Source organism: Microchirus variegatus (assembly GCF_963457635.1).
Source record: "Microchirus variegatus genome assembly, chromosome: 18".
NCBI classification, from domain to species: Eukaryota; Metazoa; Chordata; class Actinopteri; order Pleuronectiformes; family Soleidae; genus Microchirus; species Microchirus variegatus.
The window spans coordinates 1375001-1391871 of NC_139819.1; the positions used below are offsets into that span (position 1 = coordinate 1375001).

A 16871-nucleotide genomic window follows, 5' to 3' on the forward strand; every position below is an offset into this window, starting at 1 on the left:
TGCAAAATGTTGACATATAAGAAGCTGGAAAATCAAAGAAACTGGAAAATATTCACATTTAAGAAGCTGAAAAATGACAGAAAGTAGAAAATGTTCATATTTTAGAAGCTGAAAAATCACAAAACGAGAAATATTCGTATTTTAGAAGCTGAAAAATCACAAAAAAAGAAAATATTCACATTTTAGAAGCTGGAAAATCACAAAAACGAGAATCTTCATATTTTAGAAGCTGAAAAATCACAGAAACTAGAGAATATTCCGATTTTAGAAGCTGAAAAATGACAGAGAGTAGAAAATCTTCACATTTAAGATGCTGAAAAATCACAAACGAGAAATATTCATATTTTAGAAGCTGAAAAATCACAAAAAAAGAAAATATTCACATTTTAGAAGCTGGAAAATCACAAAAACGAAAAAATATTCATATTTTAGAAGCTGAAAATTGCAGAAACTAGAGAATGTTCACATTTAAGAAGCTGAAAAATCACAAAAAAAGAAAATATTCACATCTAAGGAGCTGAAAAATGATCAGAAAACTTGTTTTAATAATGAAAACATGTTGGTTTTGCCCCCAAAATGTTCCTAATCGGTTTAGGACTTTCAGATATTTAGGAACTGTGTGATTGGAAGGAGCAGTTTTTTTCCCTTTTCTTTCACAATGGTGGAAAAACAAAGCCTTAACAGTTGCTGCAGGAACCATTTACTTCCTGGTACTGTTGTCTCTGGAACTAAGCGGTGGAAGTGCAACCAAACTGACAACGGGAAATGGGCGTTTTCCTCCCTGCAAACCTAAAAAAAGGCAGAAAAAAATGTCGCACAAATTCCTAGTCCTGTTGTGATTTGCGGGCGAACTGGAGCAGGTTTATTTTCCAGCAAACTCCAAAATAAATCCAAAAAGCTGCTCAGGAAATGCTAAAATAACCAACAACGTTCGTGTCCAAACCTCAGTCCAATCAAGACTCTGTGGCTGGACTCTTTCTAGGAGGCAAAAAAACATTTTTCTAAACCTGTAGATGAATTTGCGCATGTTTTAATTTGTATATTTGTCTTCCTCGCCATCACCTGTAATCTCTGTGAAAGCACTGAGCAGAGTTGGCAGAAGGTCAGAGCGCCGTCTGCAGCGATGTAGACGCCGCACTTCTGATGAAGACAAATCACCCCTTTCTCGCCTCTAATTGGGTGTAATAGAAATTTTAAGTCCCCGGGGCAGATAAAGGTTCTACTTCCAGCTCCGGCTGACAGCTGAGTCTGTGTGTGTGTGTGTGTGTGTGTGTGTGTGTGTGTGTGTGTGTGTGAGACTGAAGACCAAGACACAAATGGGACAGTTTGCACGGACCCTGATTCTAAATTTGACGAGCAGCCATTCTGAATTAACTCGGGGGGGCTGCAAAACAGTTAAGTCGAAACACCAATCGTATCACCTTAAAAAAAACCCCGCTCGGTTCTAAAGATACAGCTTAGAAGCGCTTGAGACTGTTTGAAGTGAGTAGTTTAGTTTAGGATTGTTGTTTTATGTCATAATTACTCATTTAATAACCAGTCAATTGTACACCAAGTGTAAAAAGAATAGAGAGTTGTGTAGAAATGACTAAATCTGACCTCCTGTAACAAGACCACCCATGGAAGGAAACACCTTTGTAGAGAGTTGTGACCTGTTTGGCGTTCCGTAGAGACCAGGAAGTGAGGACTTTTTCCAGGAAGTGAGGACATTTTTGGCAAGTTAGGACTTTTTTCGTAAGGAGAGGACATTTTCTGACCTCCAATAACATGATCACACACGGTTGAGGAAGTGAGGACTTTTTCCAGGAAGTGAGGACTTATTCCAGGAAGTGAGGACATTTTCTGACCTCCAATAACATGATCACACATGGTTGAGGGAGATGGAGATGAGGAAGTGAGGACATTTTCGGAAGTTGACGACATTTTCTGGAAGTGGAGGACATGTTCTGACCTCCAATATCACAATCACACATTGGAAGGAATCGTCTTTATTAGAGAGTTGTGACCTGCTCGGCTCTCCGTAGAGACAAGGAAGGGAGGACTTTTTCCAGAAAGTGAGGACATTTTCGGAAGTTGAGGACATTTTCCGGAAGTAAAGACGTTTTCAGGAAGTTGAGGACATTTTCGGAAGTTGAGGACATTTTCCGGAAGTAAAGACGTTTTCAGGAAGTTGAGGACATTTTCTGACCTCCAATAACATGATCACACATGGAAGGAAACGTCTTTGTAGAGAGTTGTGACCTGCTCAGGAAGTGAGGACTTTTTCCAGAAAGTGAGGACATTTTCAGGATGTGAGGACTTTTTTTCATAAGGTGAGGACATGTTCTGCCCTCCAATAACGTGATCACTCATGGAAGGAAACACCTTTGTAGTGAGTTGTGACCTGCTTGGCGTTCCGTAGAGACCAGGAAGTGAGGACTTTTTCCAGGAAGTGAGGACTTTTTCGAAAGTTGAGGACATTTTTAGGAAGTAAGGACTTTTTCATAAGGTGAGGGCCGTTCCACATAGTGAGGACAATAACGTGACCTCCAATAACGTGATCACACATGGAAGGAAACGTCTTTGTAGAGAGTTGTGACCTGCTTGGCGTTCCGTAGCGCGGTTCCAGAACGATAATGAACTGACGCTAAAAACACGTCCCTAGCTTTTTGTTTACGTTTCGACTCCAAATGAGGACAGAATAGTTCAGTTTTTGTCCTTATGGATGCGTGTGGAGGCATTTTTGCGATTTCAGAGAAGCGAGAGTGGGGTTTGAATTCTGTCGATGTGTCGCTCCCAAATAAGCAGTTTCCATGGTTTGCTATTAGTCGGCGCCAACTTAGCGAGTTAGCGGGAGGAGCTAACACACTCCTAGCATCTAAAGATGTTATGAATCGATAAATAAAGATGGATCTGAATCGGAAAACTTTGCCCTGTAGATTTACTGTCATTTAGTGATTATTATATATTATATTATTACTGTTATTTGATTTTGAATAAAATCGGTAAATATCATGAAAATATTCACGTAAAACTCTTTATTTTAGCAATACTCGCAAACTTGTCGACCCATGAACAAAATAAAAATGTTTTCAGCAAATTTGATGAATTTCATTTTAGTAGATTTGGCAAAAATATAATTAACGTAGAGTAATGAGCTTCACGATCGCGTTTTTGGAACACTCCCGAGTTTCTGTTTTCCGCAGTGAAGTCGTCAAAGTTCACCGCGGGAAACTTTCCTCTGCTTGAAGAACCGTCTCAGAACAAAGGCAGCGTTTTTAAAAAGTAGGAATAAAAGGAGCCCAACTGTATTTTTATTTTTTGTATTTTGTGTTTTTAATTGGATCACTTTCCCCACGTCTGTGTGGACGCCGTGGACAAGAAGACTGTTTTTTGAAAAGGTGGAAGGGGTAGAAAAGCAAAAACGGCGAGTTGCGTGACAACAGAGGCACAATCTCTTCTCTGCTTCTGCGAGCAATAAAACTCTTGTCTATCTCTGCGTGCACACATGCTTGCATATCACCAAGGCCTTTGTGTCGCTGAAAACTTCTGCTCCTTTGAGCGCGGCGGAGAAGAAATGTCACCGTAAACGTTTTGATGTCGACGCCCCGTTTCATGTGAAGTTCTCCTTTTAGCGATGACAACTTTTCTAAACCCACTGCAAATTTAGAAATGTTTTCCCTCCCCCCCCCCCCCCCCCACCCTCTCTCACTGCGCCGCGATCGCGGCATCAAACGGCAGCGGGATGAGGGGGTGATTGAGGCGCTTCTGTGGCATTTTCTCCCAGAATGCCGAGTCGGAATAGAGTGATTAATTAAACAGGTGTTCTCTGAGGGTGTGTGTGTGTGTGTGTGTGTGTGTGTTCTGGGGGGCGAGCGGGGTCCTCGGTGTTAATAATGTAACCAGCTTTGCACCGCGACGCCCTTATCGTCTCGTGGAAGAAGAAGAAGAAGGAAAAAAAACGCCGTTTTATCTGCCTTTTTCCGCGGCCACAAAGGCTCTGCCTGTCGGGAAAGGTGTCGCTGTCAGGGCGGAGGCAGGGAAATTGTTCCTTTATCTGGAGTTTATCCACTTTGCTCTCCCCCCCCCCACCACCACCACCACCACCACCACCACCAACGCCGTCTTCCTCTTTAGAGGGAGGCAGAGTGCAAGCGGCGCACGGATTTAGAAAAAAAAAGTGTGTTGCAGATTAGGCGACTTTTATCTGGCGCAGGAGCACATCTTCATGTTTATAATTATTTCAGCGAGCTCCACACCCAAAGCATTATGTATTAATGATTGAACGCAGCCACGATAAGTCAGAAATGATATTCCGTCTGGTTGGGTTGGGGGGGGGGGGAAGGGAGGGAGGGAGATTTGTGCTCTTGTTCCGACTGCGACGCTTGCATCTCCACAAAACTTTTTTTCAGAATAAAGTGATTATTAATCGCGTTTCTTCATGTTCAAACTGAAGCTTGTAGTAATCGGTTAAATGGCTAAATCACAAAGAAGGCGCGTTTAAATTCAGATACTATCGTTTAACCCTCTTATGACCGTAGAGTTGAGGTCTTAACTTTAACTTTCTCCGTATCTAGCAGTTACTCAACCGTTTAGGAATCGCGGTACCGAGACGTTGACGTCACAAACGTCATTGGACGCTCGTTCCGCGGAAGTCCTGAGGTTCTGCCGTAATGACGTTGTATACGGGTGCAATTAAGGGCGCTTTCGCACCAAACGATCCATTCGAACCATAAACTCTAGTTCGTTTCGTTTTCGTTGGTGTGAAAGCATCAATCGCACTCGGGTCCGCACCAAATCAAGCGGACCGAGACCGCCAAAAAGAGGTGGTCTCGGTCCGCTTGACTCGGCACCAAATGTCAGACTCTGGTGCGGTCCCTCTGGTGAGAACGCGAACTCGGGTCCAAACCATATTCTGCAGTAAATGCCATGGACATAGCCTACCTTGTAGGTCTTTGGAGCAATCTTCGTCTCATAGTTAGCACGACCACGTTCATGAAAAAATAGCGCGTCTCCTCTGCCTGAAATGACGCGCTATACGTCTTCGCCGACTCCAGTGCATCAGCAGATTGTTCTTGGCAAAAAAAATGGCCAATACAGAGAATGTAATAAACGAAAATCAGAGCAAGTAGCAATGTGCGAACGTGTTGCTCCATAGTGAGTCAAAATTGGCGCTTTTCTACCGGAAGATATAAACACATTGATGAAACGTCAATCGGGCCAATTTTGGTTTGTTTGCTGGTGTGAAAGCAGACCACACCGGAGTCGTATATGTTACATAATAACAATTGTATTGCCTGGTGCGGATCAAATAATCCAACTAGTGGTGTAAAAGCGCCCTCAAGCTCCATTTCTCTGCTTTCTGGTATCCGTGCATCATCTAAAATGTGAATATCTTCTGGTTTCTTTGCCCCACATAACAAAGAAATCATCAAAAACGGAATCATTTTGGTATCGTGACAAAAACAAGACGCTCGAGGACATCGTCATTTCCAGGTTTGACAAACACCGGTTGACGTTAATCGACATTTTCTGACATTTTATTGACCAAGCGATTACTTGGATGAATCGACAAATTAACCGTGAGTTGCAGCTCCAGTAATTGATCATTTTCCTTCCCCCAAAACAACATTTTATTCAAAGAGTTCAAAGGAACAACAGAATAAAGAAAGGGAAGAAACTGAAATTAATTCATAAACATTCATTCTGACAGCATCTTCTTTTTCTCCTCCTCGCAGAGTGATCTGGAAAGGAACCAGTCCTGTCCTCACATGTGTGCCTACAAACTCGTCACAGTCAAGTTCAAGTGGTGGGGTCTGCAGACACGAGTGGAGAACTTCATCCATAAGGTCAGCGCGAGGTTCACATCCACGTTTTTAGTCTTTTCTCTGAATTCTAAGATTTGAGTGAAAATAATTTTGAGATTAAAGGCAGATTTTTGAGGGGATAAAAACCTCAAATCTTCTTGAATTCTTATATTTTTTTTCCAAATTAAGGCAAATCATTCTGTTATAGACGAAGAAATCTCAGGATTCTGAGGAAAAAACGCCTCAAAACCTTTTGATTGTGTGGCCCTAATCGTCTTTCATACCTTGTGCAAATGGTTAGTTGGTCTTAATTAAGAAATGGTGACTGACCCAGACATTGAACGTCTCCCCTCAGCAAGAGAAGAGGATCTTCACTAACTTCCATCGCCAGCTCTTCTGTTGGATAGATAAGTGGGTGGAGCTTAACATGGACGACATCCGACGGATGGAGGAGGAGACGCAGAAGGAGCTGAGGGAGGTAAATGGAGAAAAGCGATGCTTACTCGAAATTTGCAAGGCGGTAAATTACACATTTTCCTGCGAGGTCCCAAAGTCATATTTATCTCCATATATTTACGATAACATTGTGTTGTATGGTGTTTTTAAACGGCTTTTTAAAAGGCTTCCTCGCGTTTGTCAAATCTGTGATTTGCTGTATATTTTTTTATTTGTCCAGATGCGTAAGAAGGGCCGTGTGCGAGGCACACAGGCCGCAGACGATTAGCCAACGTAGAATCTTGAGTGTTTACTGTGTAAGTTGTAGTTGGTAGAGGTTCCGTCTCCTACATCCAGGCTCTTCTCTTCACCTTGTTGGGGGGTTTTCTCTGCTGCTGCTTTCACTCTCCAGTGTTGTGAAACTGGCTTTTTAATCTGCACACGTGTGTACTTTCACACGCAAACTGCATATCTGACTCCGAGTTAATCAATAACACGACGACGCCGAGACGTGTTCGCTGACCCGGGGCGAAAAAATGGTTGTACGCGATAGTTGTGTAGTCTCTGAATATGTCCGGACATCTGGACAAACTTTCCCAGAATCAGAAGAGCTGCTTGAGACTCGAACCTGCAACCCAGAGAGGAACACAAGGCAGAGAAGGGGGGGGGGGGGGAAACACCCAGTTGTTTAAAGCACTGGGGTTTAATTTCTATGAATCACATTCTCTGTAAACCGCTGGTTTGCTCTTGGAACACACGACTCTAAATATCAATCTGGACGCTTTTTGGCCGTATGAAGGATAAAACAAAATGGAGGGATCCAGGCTGGACAGGCCAAAGTCAGCCATGCTCAAACATTCCTGGCTTTCTATCAACTTACAGCAACTTACAATCCCCCCCAATCTCACCCAATCCAGCATGTGTTTCCCATTTTCCTTTTGGAGAAAGTAAAGAGGCGGTCGCCATCAAAGAGGGGCTGCGTGCGAGGAGTCGAACGAGGGCCTGGACCCTCTCGGGTTTAAGGGTCAGCGGGGGTCAGCGCTTGGACCGTATGGGATGAAAAAGAGAAGCCGAAAGCCAACGAGGCTGAACGTTTGCGTAACGGAAGATTGTCCCCCGTTATTAACCTCTGCGATCCGATCACATGTGGACCGCGTTAAGTACGACCGTTTACACCTGGCATTAAAAACGCGTCGGACTGCGATCCCAGAAATGATTGTCGCAACCCGAGGGTCGAGTTCAATCGGCTAAAATTGAACGGATAATTTCAAGTTCTTTGAGTTGCGAAATTGGGTGGATTTAATTATTTTTAAACTGTCTTATTTGTCCTCGTGGGCCGAGTGCGTGTTCAGAGTGGATCCAAGGTCAAACAATGCCCACGGCGAGCTTCTACGCCCTATCATTTGAAGTCAAAGGGGGTTTTTTCGGTCTCCCCTGAAGTCCAGAGTCCAGTGGTGTTGTGTATGTTTCCCACCGCTCTGCACTGACTTCATTAAATGAACTTACTTTGATCATCGATTTTAAACCGTGAGCGTTTTTCTCAGCAATTACAGCAAGCGCTCTCCGAGTTGTCGGCCTCTTAAAATGTGAAAAAAAATTATGTTTTCTTTGTAACAAAGAAATCCTTAAAAGAAGTGTAATTCTGGTTGTTTACGTCAACATTTGGTGATTTGGGAAACACTTCTGTGTTATAGTTTTATTATTTGAGGTACCTGGAGACTCCTACTGGTCAGGAAGTGTCAGGTTTAGAAGGTACGAGAGTAGGAAAGGGCAGCGAGGCGGGGAGGAGGGGGGGGGGGAGGAGGAGGAGGCGTCAAGATGGCTCCCTTTTTATCCTCATTAACATACAAATGGAATTCTGCCGTTGAGAAACGGAGTCTGTGCAGTGATTGAGGAAGAAGGCAAGAAGGATGGAGGAGTGGGGCGGATGAATCCTCGTGCCGTTTCATCACATCGGTCTTATTTCTCTATTTAGAGCCACTGTTTGGTTTGAACTGTTCCATTAAGGTGTGGGGCTATCAGATCGCCGTGCTAATTGACTTTTCCAAAGCCGTCGGCCTCGGGACGGCGGGGGGGGGGGGGGAATCTGAACGCCGACGCTTTCATCTACAGAGGACGAGTAGATTTTTAAGGCACGGATAAACGTCTTTATTTTGTAAGAGTGAATTTGCGTTCTTAAATGTTTGTGACGCGAGACTGAAAACTTGTTCGTGTGAGAAGAATGAATGGTTTCATCTTTTACGCGTACCCCCATTCCCACTGGACGAAGAGATAAAAACTGCTTTAAATAATGGTTTAATGGGATGAAGGTAGAGATGAGGAGAGGTTGTGTTCACTTCCGTCAGAGTCATAATATTTTTATAGTATTGTAATGTAATTTAGATGAGCGTTAGCATGAAAAAAGCAGTAAAATAATAGACGGCACGCTTTAATTCTATAGCTGTTGGAACAGTTTGGCTTTATTCTTGGCAGGGGACTTCCTCAGGGCACCAGTGTGTGCAGTGCTGACTTTGACGTTGTTGTTTTTGGACCAGAAATGCAATAGAACTGCATCAGGTCTGGACCTGGATCCTGCAGTGCTAAAGGTCGAGAGGGAAACTCGCCACGACGACGATGCACACTAATTTTCAAGCTATTAGCGTAGCCATTAGCCACTGTAATGATGTCACAAAGCTCCGTAGTGTACTAGTTGAAATAGTACTAGCATCAGGTCCGGACCTGGATCCTGTAGACCTAAATCTGAAGAATAAAGGTTCAGAAGGAAAATCACGAAGACGCACGCTGATTTTCAAGCAATTAGCATAGCCATTAGCCACTGTAATGATGTCACAAAGCTCCATGGTGTACTAGTTGAGATAGTACTAGCATCAGGTCTGGAGCTGGATCCTGCAGCACTAAATCTGAAGAAATAGGGTTGAGAGGGAAAATCATGACGACAACGATACACACTCATTTTCAAGCTGTTAGCGTAGCCATTAGCCACTGCAATAATGTCATAAAGCTCCATGGTGCACTAGTTGAAATGGTACTAGCATCTGGATCCTGCAGCACTAAATCTGACGAACAAGGGTTGAGAAGGAAAATCACGAAGACGCATGCTCCTTTTCAAGCTATTAGCATAGCCATTAGCCACTGTAAATGATGATGTCACAGAGCTCCTTGGTGAAATAGTACTTGCGTAAAGTCTGGACGTGGATCCTGCAGCGCTGAAGAATAAGGGTTGAGAGGCAAAATCACGAAGACGCATGCTCATTTTCAAGCTATTAGCATAGCCATTAACCACTTTAATGATGATGTTACAGAGCTCCATGGTGAAATAGTAGAAATGGTACTAGCATCAGGTCTGGACCTGGATCCTGCAGCACTAAAGCTGAAGAATAAAGGTCGAGAAGGAGAATGACGCACACTCATTTTCAAGCTATTAGCATAGCCATTAGCCACTGTAATGATGACTTCACAGAGCTCCATGGTGTTGTTATTATTTTCTTCTTCTTCCTCACACTGGTTTTGGTTCTGGTGGATTTTACGCCGTGTTCACAACGAACGTCACAATTTATTCACGGTTGGAAAAAAAAAGTAGTCCACCGCAAGTGGGTTGACGAATTCTCAAACTCTTTAAACTTCTAATGTTTTAATCTAATGTGTTTTTCTTCCACTCTTTTTCTCTCCTCCTCCTCCTCAGCTTCGCCAAGGGGGCAACGTTCGAGGCACCAGCGCTAGAGAAGAATCATGAGGCCATGGATTTTCAACACCCACAACGACGGCAGCAGCAGCAGCAGCAGTGCCTGCTTTTGGTGCCACTGTTTTTGCCTTAATTGATTCAGGCTGTGGAGGAGGAGGAGGAAGAGGAGGAGGAAGAGGATGAGGAGGAGGAGGAGGAGGAGGCCACGCTGCTACCTGCAGTCAATAGAGCACAATCTCTGGCTCGCACCCAATCATAGACATTCTATCCACTGAGGAATTGATTTCTAGACACCAACATAATGCCTGCTGATAAGACTCAGGTTAATTTTGATCGCACCAGCAGAGAAAAACGCCAGGTATCAGCAACACGTTATTGACAAAAAAAAAAACCCCACCAGAGCCTTCTGGGGGAGATTTGAAGAAGTGCTAGTAGCGTTAGAAATTAATTGGTTTGATTCAACAGCAGCAGGTGTAGGACCAAATGTTTTTTTTTTTTTTTTTTTTAAAGCACCCCTTTATTTCTTTTGCAAAAACATTCCTCCACATACTAATAATGATGACGACGACGATGATGATGATGATGCCCTGCACGACCTCGGTTTTTAAGCTGCGGTTTTAGCGGTTTTTGCATTCTCTGGCGTGAGTCGCTCTCTTTGTCATACTCGTGTTCCTTCCTGCCACAGCCTCCATTAAGAGATTACTAACACCCTTGGCACCTCGGCCCATTGCATTTCAACCCTCCCAACCCCCCCACCCCCCCCTCCCGTCCAACCTCCCATCCACCACCCACCCCATCATTCCTGAAGCACTGCATCTTATTAGCACTGACAATCATGCCCGAACAGGTTTCAGCTCTCGCTCCCTTTTTTTTTTACAGATTTAATAGAACCCCCCCCCCCCCCTGATGATCTCGTACTCGCTCGCAGGTGTGGCGGCGGCGGCGGTCGTGGATGCCTTTGCGATGACTGATCTCTCTTTACAAGCTGCAGCCGCGGCAGATCGGTGCACGCAAACGCTGCACGTTTCGACACGCGCGCGCATATCGACGGCAATGGTGGCGTCGTTCGCCTCCCCCCGACGCACGACCCCCCCCCCCCAGATGGTGTGACGCAACCTCTTCACGCTAATCATGTTTACAGATTCATCGACGCCTTATCCGCTTCAACACCTCACCAGCATCACGCACACTCACTGCCGTCCTTCAACGTTCGGACCTATCAAACCTTCTGTACCTCTCTGCTGCCATCTGTTGCTCTAGCTACCTCCCCTCAATTTTTCTTCTTATCGTGGCTGGCAGTCTTAGTCTAGGAGTCGTTAGCGTAGATGTTAGCAAGGAGGAAATGGACGCTCTACACTTTTCCTTCGTCGCACAGGACCGCATTTGCCGATCTCGACGCGTTCGCAACGTAGGAACTGCCGACTCGTTGTTCAACCAGTTCAGGCCGCAGTTCAACGAACCGTTCCACGCGAACGCGGCGCTAGTTTAGCTAACGGAGAGCGAAAGACACCCCCCCCCCCCCCCCCGCGCACAACCTCCAGTCAGGGAAAACCTTCCTTTTCTTTACACTTAGTTAATGTATTGTTCAGATCTGGTATCTATGCAAATACAAGCGTCAAAACAGGAACTCCCAAGACGAAAAATAATCTCCTTAAGAGAGTCTTCACCTCCTCCTCCTCCTCACTCTGTCCTTTTCATTTCAATCCTAAGAGATGTTTGATTAAAACGTTGATTTTATGCATGATATTCCCAGCATACACACTTAAATCTTTACTTGAAGTTTCTGGATTAACCATAAAGATTGTCGTCAAAACATTGTCACCGCTGACATCTAATGGTGAGACTGCAGATTGCGGCAAACCTAGGACTCCCCTCCTCCCTCCCTCCCTCCCTCCCCAAGTGCCTCACCAATCCACAGACCAGGACGGACGTCATTGACGCGTCCGTCCTGGTCTAAAGCTTCTCTGAACACTCTTATTTTCCGGCTCTCAAATATATCAATGACTTCCTCAAATCCCTTCCAAACCACAGTTAACGAACCTTTTTTCCCACCAAATAATAAAAGCGTAAATTGGGCTTAAGGATCGCAGGCACGCAGAGTTCAGATGTTGTGAGAACTTTCTTCTTCTTCTTTCCGTGTTTCGTCGAGCAGAGCTTTCGCACATCACGGTCATAAAAGTCTCTGCGAAAAACAGGTCTCGGAGTTTCTCAGATGATTTACACTTGACTCCCATCATGCACCTTTCTCCCTGTTTTTTTTTTTTTTTTTTTTTAAGTTTCACAATCTCGTGGCACTGGTGTGTAAGTGTGGAGCGTCACTCCTCAGAGTCATAACTGTATAAAGTACAAATGGTTTCACAAAGTTTACCGAGTGTCTGTGGGAGCTTTTCTTCTTCTTCTTCTTCTTCTTTCTTCTTCTGGTGTAAACTGTCTTCAGTGGAGGATTTTGTTTTTAGAGATCTTTGGTGGTCACAGATACAAGCATGTCCGTCTCTGTGAGATCGAGAGGGAAAAACTATATTTAATTCAGTTTTCCATCTTGTCGAGAGAGAGATCCGTTCGTCGGAGGCAGAATTCACAACCACACACAGTCTTAATCCTAATTTATGTTTAATTTCAGAACGGCCTGCTTTTTTAAATGTTCTCAGATCAGCCTTTTTCTTCTTTTTTGGAAATTCAGGGGATATGGTAGTGAATGTATGGTATTTTGTGCCTTTTTTCTTTCTGTCGATCTTTGTGTGCTGTTAAATCCTCAATATTATATCGAATAAAACATTTATAAAGTTGATGTTTTTAGGGGCTTTGTGTCCACGCGTTTGTCCCAATTGATTCTTATTTCCAGACCAGTACGTGTGTCTGGCTGTGACTTTCCTGGATCACCAAAAGAGGGCGCCAGAGGTGGATCGCTGCTTCCAAAAACGCTCTTAAGACGCCATGATCGGCACTTACGGAAAAACGGATCCTGCCTGCAGAGTAATCTCTACGTATCAGGTATTGTCATGAAACGCAACGCTAAAGTTAGCATCCAGATTCGCAGCTTGCCAATCGGGGGGGGAAACGAGGGGTGCTAATCTGGATGCTAACTTCGACGTTGTTGCGCTCCAATGCTAATTAATGCAAATATCTTTATTGTTGTTAGCTGTGTTTTGTCAGATCTGGCTGTTTCCATACTGGTGGAAAGCACCAGGGGGCAGTATAAGGGTCAGATATTCATACTGTGATGTCCACATGAATTTACTGTGCACAGTGAACTCGCTTGCTAGCTTGAAACTAATACTGTATTTTTTTGCCAACATGGCAGTTTAAGCAAAAATAATTGGCAACTTCCTAATCAGTATTAAAGGGGAAAACATGAAGGGAGCTAATCTGGATGCTAACTCCGAGGAGGTTACACTCCAATGCTAATTAACGTAAATATCTTGATATTTGTTAACTGTATAAAGTCACATCTGACTGTTTCCAGACTGGTAAAAAAACACCAGGGGGCAGTATAAGGGTCAGCAGATTCTGTTTACCGTGCACAGTGGACTTGCTTGCTAGCTTGAAACTAGCACTGGGTTTTCCTGCTAACATGGCGGTTTGAGCAAAATGTCCACGTACTGCGCTTTTAGAGAATGTGCTCAAATGTTTGTATTTTGTGCGCATTCTCTACCGGGAAATGGATTAGCTCATTTTTCCAAAGGGACTATTTTAGCTGCCATTTTTGTCACATACGCTACTTGCTACTATGCTACAAATAGGATAGCTAGGCTAGTTTTACTTTGCTGTGAGAACTCCTGTTTCAGGGTGGGAAAAACTAAATTCAAGATGAATGAAAATCATCATACATCAATCATTGGGCACTGTAATTATGTCAGAAAATGTACATTTCTAAGTAAAATATTCACAAATTTGTCCGTTAACAATTATGTCAACAATCGATTACTGCCTGACGGACATTCCCAGGAAATTTCATCCACATCTGTCTGTTACTTTTCAAGTTGCGCTGCTCAAAGTGGCCAAAAACTTCACAAAAATCCACAATATTGGTGTTTCTATAGAAGACACTGGTTGAGTTGCGAAGGCTGCAGATTTGAAAGTGTTAATTCTCTGCGGTCAGAATACCAAAATGTAAACGTTCCCCCGGGGGGGGGGGGCCTCTGACACGGGCACTGGATCCGCCGTGACCTGCGGGGTCGCGAGAGTCGCACACAACAACAAACGGAATCTGTGCTAAAGAGCAGGAAGAGCCGTCAGTTCTGCTGCCTGAGATATCCGCCGTTCTCATGTTGTTTGTGCAGGAACGGTCACACGCTGCAAGGAAACCAGTCGTATCTTGCGCGAGAACAAGCGAACGATGCTGTTTCTAAAACAGGAGACGGGCAGACATCGCCCACACACCTCCTGTTAAGTGGCAGCTCGCAGTCGTTGACGGCGGCGGCGGCGGGCGGGCACGCATCCATGCGTCCGTGTGTCTCGCTCGCGGGGGAGATGAAGGGACGGGGATGGGATGTCACCAGTGTGAGCTGCTGTTGTTTAAATAGATGAAGGCAACAGATGAAGGACGAGAAATAAATCCCCAAAGGGAGGCGAGGAGATCTGACGCAGCGGGACATCCAGACTCGCTGCCGAAGAAAGGCTTTGACGTCGGGAGCTACACAAAAAAAGAAAACGCGCCGCGAGCGCCAGAGCGTCCGGCGTCACCGCTTCAAGAAGCGCGATTCTCCACGTCCTTTGAGATCCGGTTTGTTAGACCAGCCGTACCAAGGTCGGAGCCCGTACAATCCTGTGCGAGTGTCTTAAATTGGTATTTACTCCCAGGTTCATCTGGGATCGGTGGCTAATTGCAGTTGCGATTAATCAGCTAATTGGATAACCTTGGTTAAAAACTGGTTCAAGTTGAAAATATACAGCCTAGAAGCGCTAATTGCATCATCGTACTGTGTTATAATTTCTATTTGTTCGATGTAGGTCCTCATTTGCGTCGTAAAAACGCGCCGCGAGCGCCAGAGCGTCCGGCATCACCGCTTCAAGAAGCGCGATTCTCCGCGTCCTTTGAGATCCAGTTTGTTAGACCAGTCATACCAAGGTCTGAGCCCGATTCATCATCCGTCGACCCTCCCGAAAACCGATCCCACGTACTTTGTCGTGTACGCCGTTCCCATTGGTCAAAGAAAAATAATCGTACAATCCTGTGCGAGTGTCTTAAATTGGCATTTACTCCCAGGTTCATCTGGGATTGGTGGCTAATTGCAGTTGCGATTAATCGGCTAATTGGATAACCTTGGTTAAAAACTGGTTCAAGTTGAAAATATACAGCCTAGAAGCGCTAATTGCATCATCGTACTGTGTTTTAATTTCCATTTGTTCGATGTAGGTCTTCATTTGCGTCGTAAAAACGCGCCGCGAGCGCCAGATCGTCCGGCGTCACCGCTTCAAGAAGCGCGATTCTCCGCGTCCTTTGAGATCTGGTTTGTTAGACCAGTCATACCAAGGTCGGAGCCCGATTCATCATCCGTCGACCCTCCCGAAAACTGATCCCACGTACTTTGTCGTGTACGCCGTTCCCGTTGGTCAAAGAAAAAATAATCGTACAATCCTGTGCGAGTGTCTTAAATTGGCATTTACTCCCGGGTTCATCTGGGATCGGTGGCTTATTGCAGTCGCGATTAATGGACGAAATGGATAACCTCTGTTAAAAACTGGTTCAAGTTGAAAATATACAGCCTAGAAGCGCGAATTGCATCATCGTACTGTGTTATAATTTCTATTTGTTCGATGTAGGTCTTCATTTGCGTCGTAAAAACCTGAATGAGATTGAGATTGGGTCTAGAAAGGTTGTTGATTTGGAGATCTTGAAGTTGGCCAACGCGGCGTCCTCGCCGAGTTCGACCAGAATCGCGATTCCCCGGAGATTCCGTCTTTTTCCGAGCACCGAAACTTCTCACGCTGGACCTTGAACTGTGTCGGAATGGACTGTGACACAGTCAGATAAATCTGTACCAGTGTGTTGTTTGTGTTTCCTGCTGTTAGACAACACTGGAGGGTGAGGGAGAGGGAGGAAGTGGCACAGTGAAGATTAAACTCTTAGGTCCGGCCCTGCAGTGTGTGTGTGACCCCGTGGGGGGGGCACAGGTTTTCTTGGAGAGGAAAGTTATTCCTGGCGTTCTCGCGGCTGCCAGTGATGTCACAAGTGTTTCCTCATCCGCCGCCGGGTTCAGGTCAAGTTAAGCTTCACAGATTCTCCTGAGACTTTCCTGTTGTTCAGAGAGAGAGAGAGAGAGAGAGAGTGAGAGAGGTGTGGACTGAGGGGGCGGAGTCTGTGTTTGTGTCTGTCGCATCCCCCCCCCCCCAACCCCACCCCCCCTTTAATACAATGGCTGGTTCTGTGGGATGACAGATGCTGTTTAACCCGCCCTGACCCACAGAGCGGTGATGCCTCAGCTGAGTGACAGCCGCCCTCCTCCCTCACCCCAACAAGGGAAGGAACTGCCTCTTAGAGGCCCCGCCCCTGGTCATATATATATGATATATATGTGTGTGAGGAAAAGCTTAACACAGTGTATGGAGAGCAGTGACGTTCACCCACTTCTGTTATCTTGTCCCGTTTCTGAGTAAAAATATTGAGACAAATTGAGCAATAAATCACTGCAGTGAAGTGAAGAGTTATGACGGTGAAGTCTGTGTCCACTGTGCAGCGTCATGAAGCTGTAATGGTTACAGTAGTAACAGTAACAGTTAACAAGTAACCGTAGCAAGTAAGAGCAGTAACAATAATAACAGTTACAACAGTAACAGTAACAATAATAACAGTAACAATAGTAACAGTAACAACGGTAACAATAACAGTTACAACACTAACAACAGTAACAGTTACATACAATAGTAACAGTAACAGCAGCAACATTTATAACAGTAACAATAATAACAGTTACAACAGTAACGGTAACAATAACAGTAACGATATAGTAACGGTAACAACAGTAACA

General features: G+C 44.7%; 1 protein-coding gene across 1 annotated transcript in view; it reads left to right on the forward strand.

The window, feature by feature from the left end:
• The window catches only part of LOC310940367 (phosphatidylinositol transfer protein beta isoform-like), a 19269-nt gene extending 9271 nt beyond the window's left edge, over positions 1-9998 (forward strand). Inside the window, exons 8-10 of the mRNA XM_083905317.1 lie at positions 5718-5828; positions 6142-6264; positions 9904-9998. Coding sequence (XP_083761443.1) covers positions 5718-5828; positions 6142-6264; positions 9904-9954 — 285 coding nt within the window. The 3' untranslated portion in view covers positions 9955-9998. The remainder of the gene's footprint in view (positions 1-5717; positions 5829-6141; positions 6265-9903) is intronic.
• The last annotated feature ends 6873 nt before the right edge of the window (positions 9999-16871 follow it).